General features: G+C 43.0%; 1 protein-coding gene across 1 annotated transcript in view; it reads right to left on the reverse strand.

Annotated features, from left to right (window-relative positions):
• LOC123027555 (von Willebrand factor D and EGF domain-containing protein-like) overlaps positions 1–14,767 on the reverse strand; it is a 160,204-nt gene that overhangs the window by 18,742 nt on the left and 126,695 nt on the right. The window contains exon 20 of the mRNA XM_044438489.1: positions 141–236. Within this exon, the coding sequence (XP_044294424.1) occupies positions 141–236 (96 nt within the window). The remainder of the gene's footprint in view (positions 1–140; positions 237–14,767) is intronic.

Genomic DNA, 14,767 nt, shown 5'->3' on the forward strand with positions numbered 1-14,767 from the left:
TTTCTCCTCGAAGTCCAGAAGCAGCAGAACTGGATCATTTGCTATATGGCTTGCCAGCATTAAAAAGGATTACAATTTATGCTGTCAGGTGGGAGTGATGAACAAATAGCATCTCTGCATGGGAAGCAGCTCAGACTCACGTTTACTGCAGCGCTTTCCTTTCCAGCCAGATGGGCAGTCGCAAACATCAGGACTGATGCATCTCCCTCCATTCATACACACAGGATCGCAGACACCTGCAATGTGGCATAGTTAAACAAGGGGGCAACTGAGGAATAGTCGAGGCTTTTGAAGAAAGGGCTTTGCAGTTTCATGATAGGGGAGTTTTGCATAATTAAAGACAAAAAGTAATTTGGAAGTGAAGAAGTCTTAAACTTTGGGATTTGCAAGCTTTAGTAAATCCTTCTAGAATCTGCTGAGGTCCATTGCATGCGAGAGACATTTCAAGGAGCCTTCAATAAGAGCTGTCTCACCAGAGAAATGAGAGAGACATTAATTACAATGATTCTTGAAAAAGTAAACAAGAAATCTTCGGTGGCAGCTGTAGGCAGACCAATACCACTTATTACTGCTGATTGCCAAATTCTTGTTAAAGCCATTCCTCTCCTGATTGGAAAACATATTCTCGGGCATTCATCTGGATCACCAAGAACTGGTGGAGAATTGATTAGTTGCACACAGTTTCAGGAAAGCTTTTGCATTTTATCCATCAAGGATAACAGACAAGATAAGGCTGGAATTGCCTAGAGTTAAAAAAAAAGATGGAAAAATAGCAAAACAAATATTGTTTCTAACATTTATTTTGAAGGGGTTTTGGCCAACAGGCCGAAGTTGCCTGATGAGCTGCTAACATAGGTACATCTAGTTATTTCTGATTTCGCTGAACTAGTGCACTGGGGACTAAGATATATGGGAGTAAATTTGGGACAGTCGAGCAATGATAGACACCTTAGAGGGGCTCATGCTTACTGAAAAGGTGGCCAACTGATTTCAACAAGACTAGGAAGCATGCACAGGTGGGCAACCTTATGGCACAAACCCATGCATGTTTGATCAGAAACTAGTCCTGTGGGGTCCAGGGGATTTACTGGTTGTACAGGGCATACAGGACTGTATAATTTGCCTTCTGTAGCAGGGCCCTTTCTGATATTCTGGTATCACATGTCAGTTCAAGTAAAGGGTAGTGGGCTAAGTAGACTATAAGTTTGATTCAGCAGTCAAAAGTTTTGTAAATACAAATACTTTGCACCAATTGATTAACACCATGTCTGACAATATAGACTACAAAAACCATCACTGCCATCACTGTTGTTGTTTTTCCCCTAGTATTGGTTTTTCCCTAGTATTGCCCACGGCCCATGACCTATTATGATTTTATGGCTACTAAAAAAGGTAGATTCTCTATCCTGGTGTACTGCCATACCAGCATGTTTGAAATGGAAAATTGACTGTTGGGAGATATGGAAATTAAATGAACAAATAAATAAAATAATTCACCTCAAGCCCCCAAATCTGCAAGTTCACATTTTGGTCTATTGGAATTCATATGTATTTTTGACTGGAAAAATGCAGAAATACATATTTATTCTGGTCTAAACCGTGCTTTTCTCCCTGCTTGGTGTCTGGAGGTGGGTGAGAATCCCATTTAAGAACCTGAACAGGATCAGGTGGAAATTTGGAGAACATCAATGAGTCTGAACAGCACCCTTTCCATGCTTTTTGTATGCCCTGCTTTTTAGTTTAGGTTTGCAAAATCTAGTTGCCTGATATAAATAAATATCAGACAAAAATAGCATTGGCTTTTGTACTGAAGGCACAACTCTTTTGCTTTTTCTGTGCAGGTCATGTTATATAGATTGCAAGCTTCGACACCATGTCCTCATTAATTATGACTACCCTGTTATTAGCTGGAAGTGTTTCTCTTTTTTGCAGTTTTCTACACAGGCTCTTCCTCAATCAAGATAGGAAAACTCTAAATCATGTTCATAAGCAGCCAAAAATAGCAGGGATATCTGATAGGACTGAGGGGCAAAGTAATTATGCAAATATCTCTAAAGTCAGGATCATTTCTATTTGGTTACAGGAAGTGTGAATAATGTTCTTCATCCTGAAGGAATAGTGTGATGCCTTCTTGGTAATGCCCATATCCTCCCTGAAATTTTCTTCAGCCTTACTATGGCAGAAATTCATCTCCTGCATTTGTTATCAGTGTAACTGCATATCTTCACTGGGGGCTTTAATGCTTCCTTGCTGCTGCCACTGCTGCGGCACTTAAAGTATTTAGTAGCTCATGATGTTCATGCAGCTGGCATTCCTTCCCCACTGCTACTGCATTTACCTTGCCTGTGGGTGCACTTAGGGGTATAGCCTGATCACGAGACTTGATATGGGCCCTGATTTAGCCATTTGGAAAACAGCCCAGTTTGGCTTGTGCAATTCAGACACTCTCTACTCTGACTCAGGTGCAAGTCCAAATCTTGAATTCCACAAATGTTCGCATATTTTTATTCTTTTATCAGCATGGGATAAAATTTCCAGTCACAGGACTTCCATATGAAGGGATTATGCCTGCTGAAGCAGGTACATGTGTAACATGCCCTTAAAACTGGATTTTTTTTTCTTTGAGACAATGGACCTGTCAACCCCCACCCTTTTTTTTTTTCAGGTCTTAACAGAATTTGAAGAAAAGCATAGAGACAGCTGCCAATCTGAAGAGATCAAACATGCTGATTTCAAACAAATCGCTTCAGGGAACTTTTTGCAGCAGCAGCCTTTATGGTTTGGGGGTCCCCCCTCCAAAAAAGGCACATGTGACCTTATCTTTCTTTGTGGACAATGTTCATGACATGATATACACATCTAGACAGCAATTAAGGGATTCACAAGTGCAAAACAGAGCAAAATCAAATATGCATACCCACAGCAGAATTTACTAAGTGTTTTAAAACACACATTTACAAATATCTATGTATACAGTACAGTAAGTGTTAATATACAGTTGCCTATGTACACAGAGAGAGAGAGAGAGAGAAAGATTAAATCTCAGTCTCAATCAATCAACAAGCTATAATTCTGTTTTGATGACACAGTCTTTTTCATGTGTCATAAAATTCTAAATCCTTAGAAATATTATTTCTATAGAACTTTGAACGAGGCATTGTCAGGTCTAAATATACATATTTCAGTAAGCATATAATTTTCACTAATCTAGAGGAATGTGTAGTGGAAGTTCAAATATTTTTGGAGAGCTACTTTGATAATTGAAACAATTCTTATCATCCAATGAACAACAAGGTGTAGACTTAGCAACATCACATGCACTGTTCAACAAGCAAAATAATTCAAAGAATTTACCATTTTATGAAACGTGGAAGAAACCTTGAAAAAGACTTTATGTGGCTGAAATGGAATTCTGCTGGTACCCCATTATGCACTGATATACATATGTCTGTAGTACATTGATAAGCACCTGTACTGTCACTTACCATGTGGATATACATATGTTTCTAAGTGCGTATTTTAAAGGGTTAGGGTCAAGCCTCAGCTATTAGAGTGGGGTTATTTCTGAGTGGACGTATACAGTATAAGACTGCACTCCAACTGTGCATAGGATTCATTATTAGAATATCAGTATAAACTTGTGACTACAAATATATCCCATGTTACTAGAGCTAACACTTGCTCAAACACAACTTTGTCACCTAAATACTAACAGAAATATTGAATTTCTGTTCAGATATAGGCACTGGAAGATTGCTGTGCAGAACCAGCTTACAATTCAACCGTCCATGCAAATAGATGCAGCATTTTCTTTCTTGCTTCCTTTTCCTAATGTCATTCTCATATTCCTTAATTTCTTTAAATACAATTCCATTTTCAATACCCCTAAGACAATCTTCAACATTTGTTGATGATAGCTAGCTCCAATCTTTCTAGATCTCACTTGTCAAGCCTCTGTGGAAAACCTCCATTTTCAAAATAGCAAACAAAATGTTACTGCCTCTCATTGGGAAACTAAATAAATGATCAGAAATTGCAAACAAACTGAATTATCCTAATCCTCCCAGGAGTGAGTATGACTTTGGAAAGATGCAAGTAGAAATTGTTCCCATAGAAGTGCATCATATACTGACCCAGAGACCATGAGAATTTAGTTTCTTTTCCCTCCCTACCCAAGAGAAAAATGGTATCTAAGAACAATCCATTGTGTAATTGCCACAGGAAACAGCCTTCAATCATTTCCCCCATTCTCTTCTTTAAAATCTGTTGTTAAGAAAAAAGAACTTGATCCATAATTAAAAAAAAAACATTATCAAGAAAGGCAATGTGTATGAAGCAGAATGATTAATGGGGATGGTATTCATAATTTTAAAATTCATGTACTTTTACTTAAGAAAATAAAATCAGTTAAATTCTGTTAGGGTCTCCACAAGTGATCATCATTTTCAATGTCCAGGCCAAATTAGAGCTTTCAGTAGACTGAACTATTTCTTTAGTTATCTTACATGCTTCCCTTCCCTTCGCTATGGCTACTTGTGCCTATTAGATGCTAATGCTTGCCCTTTCTACAGCTTGTTGGGTCTTCCTGTTCCTAGACAGAGCGCTGTATCTTGGGGTCACACAGCCTATCAGATTGATTCACATGACAAGATCACCGTTGGCGAACAAAGCCTCTTGAAGCATTCATGTGCTCAGTAAAGAGTTGTTTAAAAGTTCAAGGAAGGAGAAAGCACCAGCCCTGCCTTTCTCCATGACTCTTGTTGCCCTGTTCATGCGGAGGGTGACTATCTGGAGTGCCCCCTCTATCTGTGGGCTGTCTCACAAAGCAGAATGCTGGTTAAGCTGTGTTCTGGGTTTTGTAGAAAGCTCGTGGATAGGAGGTTCATGTCCCTCTACAGAGATACAGGGCAGTGAGAAGGACGACAAAGGCTGCTTGGCCTTCTCACAGGATTAAACATGGATTATCTAGTGCCTGAATAGGTCTTTGCATGCAATCACATCCACTCTTTCTAGGCTGGAACATATGGACACTAGGCCAAGAATGACAATGTGGAGATATGTAACAGTGATGTGTTTAAGTCCTTTACTCCAAGTTGCAAGTCAAGTCTCTTCTCAATCTTTCCCCTCCCCTGCTCCTGCCCCCTTGAAACTTCCTCCTCCTGCCAAAAAGAGGCGCTGAAGCCTTCCCTTCCCCCTACCACCACCCCTTCTCCCCATCCGACTCAAGTTAAGTCCAAGCAGTGTTGCTGATGCAACTTGAGTTGGACTTGAGTCAAAATTGCAAATCTCACAGAATCTCTTCTCCTTCACCTCCCTCATGTCATGTCATCTCACAGAGGATGGGGATATCCATCCAGAGCAAGACCTGCCTACCACAACAGTACACAGGGCTGCTTGCAGCAGTGGCTGCCCCAAAAGCAGTGGAGATCTGGGTCCTGGTCCCCCTTTTTCCACCATGTAAGAAAAGCTTCATACAAAGAGGAATCCAAAGGCTGAGGCCAAGTGCACAAACTGAAGGCACAAACATTCAGCCGAATGGGATGCCTACATTAACTGTAAATGTTTTAGCAGGCCCATATTATCATTTTTTTGTATTACTATGAAAGCTACTTATGTACAATGGTTGGTTAGCTAAAGACCTAGCTGACAACAATGCAATCCATTAAATTTGCCCACCCAGTACTACATTATCCATTTGACTTTCTGTACAGTTAATGTTATTTTAAATTGGCAATAGTAATACCAGCTTTGCTCTGCTCGGTACCTAACCAGCATTGGTTATAAGAACTGAACTGAGATTTACACAGTGCAGAATGTCCTAATTCATTCCCCTTCCAGCTTGGAACACCCTGTATCTCCTTAATATGATTACTTTTTCTGTTAGGCCATAATTTAGCACAAAAGGCCTGGGCTTTCCCTTAAATGCCTTTCTGATTTTACCTGTAAGACAGAAAGTGCAGAATCCAGTGAAGGAAGAATATTAAATCCATTTCCTGATGTCAATTACAAGCCCTTTACTTTTATCTGGGTCCTTTCAGGAGAACTGAAGGTCCATGTACCTAACTAACCTTTCCCGAAACTATAATTTAGATTCTGTTTAGCCCTAGTACAATAATTACCTGTCATCACAGCCTGAGCAGTACTAGAGATAAGGAAAGACCCGGACTGTGCCGTGGTGCTGAGTTGGAAGATATAGTTTTAGAAACGCTGGATTTCTTTGCCCCTGAGAGGCTAGTGAGTTGACCTCAATAATCTATCCCGCCTCAATGAAAGGCAAGAGAGTATCCTCCAAGCAATATATTCGGAGCTAGCCAAACAATGGAATGTATCAGATGTAGCTCCTGGGTGGTAATGTGGAAAAATGATAAATGATGGAGTGGTAGGACAGGGCAGTGAGGCGCAGCGCAGCACACATCCGTGATTCATTTTCGGGGGGAAGGGGCTATCAGCAGCACTGGTCAAACGGGTGCAGCAAAGGGTAATCTGAGAAATATATCATGGCATAGGGCCATGCTAGGCCCTATGATCCATAGCTAGGCCCTCTGTTGAAAAACATGTAGACAACCTTATGTAATTGATATTAAATTTGGTCAGTCCAGGACAGTGGGGGATGACAATAATATGCCGTTCTGTGCTGGCATTTGTCAGAAGAGGTAATTTGCAACGGAAGGTGGCACAGTGTAGCCGAAGACAGGCGACAGTTCTGAGGCTCCCTGCAGGTGATCAGTGCATTGCCAAAGCCTCTGTGTGATGGGCACGGGCAGAGTGATCTGCACTTGAGTTGGAGAAGGATAGACCAGCTCAGTTCACTTGGAAATGTGAAATTTTCAAGCATCCCTTGGCACCATTCTGAAGACCCACCTTCTTGATGGAAACTTTCTGCTTCCTTAAGCATGGCTCTTCTGGAACTCCATCACAAGTCGGTCTCCTTTGGTCATTCTCCTTCCAGGCTATCATCACCCTAGGAGGCTTCCACTCAAGCTTGGCCTGATTCTCTTCTGCTTTCTTCTTCTTTAGTCTCTTAGTATTCTAACCTTCAATCTTCTGTCTTCCTCTCTCAACCTCTTGACTGCCTGACTCTACCTGCCTGATCAATTTTGGAAGTGCTTTCTTTGGCTCCTTTCTTCTCTGCAGGCCAGAGCCTTCAGCTGGCAACATAGGATCACACTATAACACCCCAAGAAACAATAAAAGTACTTTTAGGGTGACACCCCCCCTACACAACACACCACACTCACACACAACACCAGACAGCTGAGTCCCTTCTAAAGTTCCTGATCAATGTGAATACCAGGGACATTCACCTGTAACACATATTCAGGATTCATATTTGCACAAAAGGATCTTTGCATCTAATTCTATGATTTTATTCCAAATGTAGCTTGAATTTTACTGTGGAACTCATACTTCACATTATTCCCAAATGAAAAGTGCAGAGATCTGGCTTAATTGTTCACTGTTTCTGCTTTGGAAATGACTGTGTAGCTTAGATTATTTTAATCATTATTTAGGAATTTATTATAAGGATAGACAGTGCAACGGCAAGTCCTATTAGGCAAAGAAAATCATGTACCTTTCCCTCTTTGTAGCCTATTCCACAGGTAAGTCCCTGCATGGCGAAATAACAGAGCAGCACAAGCTGGGTGGGGGGTGGTTAGGGTCTCTGGGCCTTATCCTGTAGACCCCTGTTTTTCCTTGTTTCCAGAGGGTCATGGAATCATGTTCAACTAGTGTCATTTATTTAAAGTGGAAGCACATCTCATGTTATTTACATTCATCATTGGCCAAGAAAAGAACATTGTTCAAGACCATGCCTGCTCTTTGGCCCTTTGTGGAAGCTGAATACTGGAATGTTCAGCACAGCAGAATTTAGGGAGTCTGTACAGGAACTGGTGCATAATCACACATTTTACTGCCAGAATTGGCATCCTCTTCTGTTTGCTTGCCTGTATAACATAATGACAGCGGGGCTGTCAGGAAGCATCCAGTTCTGAGACCTTTGTATTTCAGCTGCCAGCCAATCCGAGGAGCATGATTTGCATAACTGCTTTTCAGTGCCATGTTTGTTTACACCAACAGTCAACATCCACTTTCAACCTGAATGCTTTTTATTTTAAATTAAAGACAACCCAAAACAAGGAAAGAACAAGGCTGAATGACAGAGACATGGCAAAGTATATATTCTGCTTTGCACAGTGGCAGCTGCCTGAAAAAGTTAAATAAATAAATAAATTGTGGAAGAGAGGTAATGAAAACATGCATGGCAATTTGAAGGAGAGCATGAACAAGCCTGAAATTAATTAATGGTGATTGTCATCTCTCACTGCCGTGGTCCCTCCGCTTAGTTCTTTCAGTTTAAACTCATAATCAGAAATACAGGTCTTGTTATTTCTTGCTCACTTCAACTGAAAATATTACAAAGAGCGGATAACAAAGACTACAACTGAATATGATAAGTCATCAATAAGGGTGAGGTGGGATGGAAGAGCGGGGAGGCTGAAAAGATGCCAGAAAATAGCAGCCACAGAGGGCAACTGCTCAAAGAAAAGAGGAGCAATTGCGGACTTTGTGTGTATCTTTGTAGCTGCTGCACTGAAGGCTGGAGCTCTCCATTCTATAGGAACAGGGGAAATTACTGGTTAATTTGGGAAAAGGAGACCCTTATTATAGTGGTTGTGGGAAGGGGTGGCTATGGCACGGGGGTTCTGGCACTGAGATTGACAAAGCAGTTGAGGAGAAGGGACACTTAGATTTCTTATGCTGATCCTCTCTGTTGTTTCTTCTTCCAACCAGATGGTTCCTAGTGTCATATAAGCTTGTTCTTTCATCTGGTGCTGCTGGTGTTGAATACCAGGAGCATCTAAAATAAGATCCCCATCCTCTGTGATCGTGGTTAAAAAGAGTAGACTGGTGTGCATTATTGAGATCTGGGTGGGGAAATGGAAAGGGATCAGCCTTCCCAGCACTGCCCTCCTGGGTACTTGGTGTAGCAGGGTTGCAGGATCTCCTCTCTCTCTCTCTCTTTCTCAGCTTCCTGTCCATTTGAGTGCTCACCTTGAATGTTTGCACCTTGTGCTGCATATCTGAGACAGTTTAGGAATTCTGCCGGTGTACTGTCTACCTTGCTACGACTCTGAATCCTTATCTGAGCTGATGGAGGCAGTAATGAATTTGGTGCTGCGGATTCCTAGCACACTGGATCTGGGAGATCTCAACTTTCATGTTGAGGTTGCCAATTCCAAGCCCGCTGACTGTCATGACAACCATGCAGCTGCCTCAACATAACACCACCCCAATAAATGTAAGAAAGCAACTGCTTGGTTTAGTTTTCTCAATGGGTGGCAGGATGGTGATCTAATGGTCATGGTGGAATCACTTCCTACTGAGGTTTAGACTTTCAGCAGCCTTTTCCTTTTACAAGATGATCCAACTATGGAACCTAAAGGAATCAGAGGGCTCTGGGTGTTGTAAGCTAGGGGTTTTCCTCCATTTGCAACAGGTTGTTTCTTTGCAAAAGCTGTTTATTCACCAATAAACCCAATAAATCGAATCACCACGGAATGTACCTCTGAGTATGCACAGAGTGGATTGTTGGATCCAATCTAAAAAACCACTTGTGGAAACCCGCCTTCTGAGTATGCCTCAGCCCAATCCCTTCACGAGGGCCCATCTGGAAGACAGCACATATCTTCTCTATACACCTATCCTCTACTTGGCTGGCCTTCCTCTCCCAACACCATGTCATGCACTCAAGAGGCATACCAGCTTCACCTGTCCCTGAGGGACCCTCTCTCATGCCCCCACTGTACATCTTGGCTATACTCAGAACCTGCCTGAGCACTTGGGGAGGGTGGCCTTGAGATAAACGCCTCCACTTCTCTCATCTCAAAGTCTGGAGGTCCCCTTCCCCAGCCCCCTTCCCCTCCTCTGCTTCATGCTCAGACTCAGAGTCCAAACTGGTGTGATCCAGGGATGCCTTCCAAGAACAACTACCACCATCATTCCTAGCACTGGGGGATTGCCATGCTGCTGCTGCTGCTGAAACCCAGGTCACACCATAGAATGCAGAGATGACTCAGGCAGCAGACATGACTGACGGCACCCAAGCGCCCAGGCCCCCTGAGCAGAGACCAGTCAGCTCCTTCCTCTGCAACTGAGCTAAGGCAACGAAGCAAGCAGGGCGATGGCTAGCATACAGGTCAAGGGAAAGCCATGCCAAATCCAGCAAAGACAGGCTAGGGTTCTTTATGGCTCTGTCAGGATGAGGATGGCAAAGAAGAAATTATTTTCCAACAACATTGCATCTTCTCCGTGTTATCCAGCAAGAGTTTTTCAGAATGGTTCATGGACTGCTACGATCTGGGCCATGGAAAGGAACGGGAGAACCCTCAGTAGCACATTGTGACAAGTTAGTATGGCATTTTGAACATAAAGTTGTTCTGATCTGTCACAAACTGGAAACCACAATTAAGACAGTTTCAGGAGTAGAGTTGTCTAAAGCAGCTTCTGGTCCTGTTTTATTGAATGCACTTCAGTGGTCAACATCTGAGGATGTGGACAATGCTTGTCCAAGTCTGGTCAACTGGCTCTTTGCTTGACCCTTGCCCTTCAGATTTATTGTGTCTAATGAAGCTAAGGGGGATATGAAGCTAAGTCCAGGAGGTTCTAAACTCCTCCTCGAAAGAGGAACGGTGCTAGCATCTTTAAAGGAGATTGCATTTAGGCCACTTCTAAAAAGTTTTACCTAGATGACAACTACAGGCCAGTAGCCAATATTCCTGTTCTGACCAAGGTGTTTGAGCGGGTGGTTGCCAGTCAGTGGCAGGCACTTTGAATGAAACAGATTATCTACATTCATATTCTATACACTCTAAGTTCTGCTCCAATCTTAAATGTATGGGGGGGAGGCACATTTCACAAGGCAAACATGCATCCATCATTATTCCATAAAGTCAATGTTGTGGCCTATGGCATAGGGCCTGTTTTAATCAGGAAACACACTAGCAACACTTCTCTATGTATGGTTCTGTTAAGGTGGATTAGTCTCAGTACTAAGACAAAGAGATAAATCTGAGAGCAAGTCAGTAAATGGACGGTGTTACCGGTCACAGGGAAAAACTCCAAGAGATGGCACGGTTCAGGTCAAAAACAATCCAATACAAACCCAGCCTGAATGGCAGAGTCAAACAGGGTTACAAAGCTCAGCAGCCCAGAAGATCGGCCGTGAAACAGAGTACAAGCACGGACACACGCTGCCGGAGCAGGCAGAATAGCATTGTCGCAGCATCCCGTAGGTCTTGACTGAAGGCTCTGCTAGCCTGAGCTCCCAGAGCCCTGCCCAGGGCTAGCTGCAGTGCATCACAGGTCCCCATGAGGATGGCCTTGCTCTAGAGGATGCCTTTGTCCTTGCAGGGGATCTTAAGCACTCCTTCCCCTAGCTGTGGCCTTGGTCTGTACCTTCAGGCACCAGTGTTCTTGGGGCTGCATGTTGGCTCAGCAGCTTTTCACCAGTTTGGGAGGAATATCTGAAGCCTATCTCTGGTGGGGGTCCAAGAGCTTTTGATCCGCTTCAAGGTCTCTGACACAGCTTCATCCCCAGAAACCTCTGGCTCAGGATGCTGTAGATCAGCTTCTGATGAAGATACTTCTGGCAGCACAGGCATGACAAAGAGGAGCCACGGTGAAGTGAAGGAAGTACGGCTTTGATATTCATTTTTTAATCTTCCTGCCTTATCCTCAGCATGTGCTACTGAGTTCAATTGAACCAACTCCCAAGTAAGTGTATTGGATTGTACTGCTAAACAGCTGGAACCACAGGGTGCCAAGTACAATATTGTCAGCATCGAGCAGAAGGTGAAACTGAGGAAAGGAAAATCCATTTGCTAGTAATTAGAAACGGGATGCTTAGTGTCAATGAAGGGATGAGAGGAAAAAGAATTTTCCTGGTGTTTCATCTACTGTTCTGCCTGGACTGTTTAGTTAACAAATCTGTTTGACCCCCTGCACTATGTAAATCATCTGGTGTAACAGGGAAGGCAGGTGAGCTGAAGTGATCAAGGAAAAATAGGGTTGCTGCAAAGCAGCAATGCCAATTAGGCAGTAAGGGAGAGCACATGAATAGTTACAGCAATTACTTGCTCTGCATTGGCAAAAGAAAATTAAATGTGAAATTGGCTCAGCAGTCAAGTCTGATTGATATCTTTTTCATGCATTTCAAAGGTGCGGTGAGGATGACCTGACTACACGTGATTTTGAATTAGTGGTATTTATGAACAACCTGACTGGAAAAAAAGCTGGTATTTCTCAGAAGATCTTTTTCTCCTGTTGTTTTCTGAGAAATTGATAGTAGAACCCTGGGCATGCTTACTCAGAAAAAAGGCTTGCTATGATCAGTGGGATAGTATGGGGGCAGGCACACTGTTTGAGCTATGGGCACATTTGGCAATGTGAGAAACTGTCGTGAGCACCACCACAAAATGGCTGATGTGGGAAATGTGGACAAGTAACCTGCTCAAGGAATGGTGCAAGAGCCAGAGACTTGGATCTTTGCACATTAAACAACTCCTTTGAAGCCGCAGTTTTCAGTACCAACAGAAACTTATTTCACAGCAGCCCTAGCTTTTCCAACAAGAGAACGTGTTACTTTTAAAAGCAAGTGGGGATATTAGGGCAACCTGATTGACACCAAGAAAGGCGGGGGGACATTTTTGCCCAGGGATTCCATGTGGCCTACCCCTGGCTAGCAAGCGTGTCTAGGAGTGCGGCAGTTTCGTAGCCTTACAATGTCTACTCAAGAGGGACTTCATGAGGGTGTGTATTTGCAGCAGATGCCCTCCTCCGGGAACCCTCTGTGAATGAGATTAGGAGGGTGAGCACCCGGAGGAGGGCTTTCTCTGCGGTGGCGCCCCATCTATGGAATGCGCTCCCCAGAGATGTCCGCCTGGCCCGGCGTTATTTGTTTTTTGGCGCCAGGCTAAGACCTTTTTATTTAAAACTTATTTTAACTGTTAATTATTTATTAACTAGGGTTTTGGGGTTTTTTTATTAGCCGAGAATGCACTGGGGGGGGTGTTATTTATTGTATACTTTAGTATTTATTTATTTTATTACTTCTGTATTTATTTATGTGTTGTGAGCCGCCCCGAGGCTTTGTTGCGATGGGGCGGCATAGAAATGTTTTAAATAAATAAATATTGTGCAAACAACATCAGCAGTTCACTGGCAAGTGGAATCTAGAGGATCGTAGGTAGGCAGCAGACCACTGTGTCTCATTCTAGCCAAAGACAGGAAGAAGGTGAAACTGCACAGTGAAGACAAACAGGAAAATGTAGGAAGGCTTGGTTCCATTCGGGCATCCTTCCTCTTCCTAATGGATAGTAGTAGCCCTCCTTTCCAGCCAAGTTGGGTGCCAGGGGACCAAATTGCTCTGCAACCCTCCAAAGTTGTCTGCAAGATGACAATACGCCGCACGCGTGGGTCATGGTGCTAGCCTGGGGAGGGGTCGGGGCAGCATTGTGCTCCTGCTTTTCCTCCCCAGCGACCCGATGCAAGCGCATCACATTGGCTTATCACAGCAACAGCCCTGAAAAATGAATCCATGATGGTGGAATTACAACTTGTGGAGAAAAGCAAGTGCCAAAATCTTAACAGCTGCTTTATAACAGCAAACCAGCCTCGGCCTGGAAAAACAAGTTGGAGTGGAGAGAGAGGCTGAAGAATTGTTTTTGTTTTGTGTTTATCCCTTTCCTATGCATTGCATTTCTGCAGCCACTCAGCTCCAAGCTATTTCTTCCCCTGTGGAGCACTAGGTGCGTATTTGGGAGGGTAAATGTGCATCATCTTGGGAAGATGATACAACCAACCAGCCAACCAACAAACCAGCAACTGAGTCAACGTCTCTACACGCCTCTTAAAATTCCTCCATTGGGGTTTTGTCACGCACATTTGCATGCACTGTATTTCTCCCATTACTCTAGGCAGACACATGGCTACATTTTAGAGTGGCCACCCATTATTTCTGCATTACTTTACTACACTCAGAAAGGCATACACTGCATAATAATATGCTTTAGTACTCAACAATCTACTTGCCTAACTCAAAACTTTCTCTAGGAAATGCAGAAAAACCTTTCAAGTAACTACCTTGAAAGCGGGGTAAATTGTCAGAAGCAATCTTGTGGAAGTAGCCACAGGTAAATAAGGGGGAAGAAGATGTTCTAAAAACAGTAGTCAGTGCTAAATGATTCCTCCCATCCCTCCCGACCAGCTTTGAGAAATAGTAGGTATAGATTTCTAATGCAGAAACAGCACTTCTCTAATGTACCTTGACCTTACAAAGGAGGTGCCAGAAGACCACGTCATCTCTTTTGCTCCACTTCCTGCCAGATTCCTCCAGCCATGCCCTACTATCTAGTCGTGTATTTCACAAGCAAGCTAGAATCTTGCTGCATTGTTTTCTCAGCTGAAGGAAGTAGCAGGGCAATGTCGGGAGTGCGGCAGCTTGCGTTGCTGGAAGGAAAGTTTCAATGGCTTTTTTTCTTTGTGTGAAAGATAAAAGTGCTTTGGAAATACACAGCTTTTTCATGCCACATATGGTTATTTCAGCACTCCCTCCTTGTGACTTTCAAGTAGGTATGTGTGTATATCAAGAGTAGTTGGAGACAATGAATTTTCACCTGTCTTAAATGCTCTGAATGACAGACCTGGGAAAGTGCTGCAGAATTTGTACAATTGCTGAAATTACAAATCTGCCCCTTAGGAATCAAAC

Source organism: Varanus komodoensis, unplaced genomic scaffold (assembly GCF_004798865.1).
Source record: "Varanus komodoensis strain SLA01 unplaced genomic scaffold, ASM479886v1 scaffold32, whole genome shotgun sequence".
In the NCBI taxonomy this organism is placed as follows: Eukaryota; Metazoa; Chordata; class Lepidosauria; order Squamata; family Varanidae; genus Varanus; species Varanus komodoensis.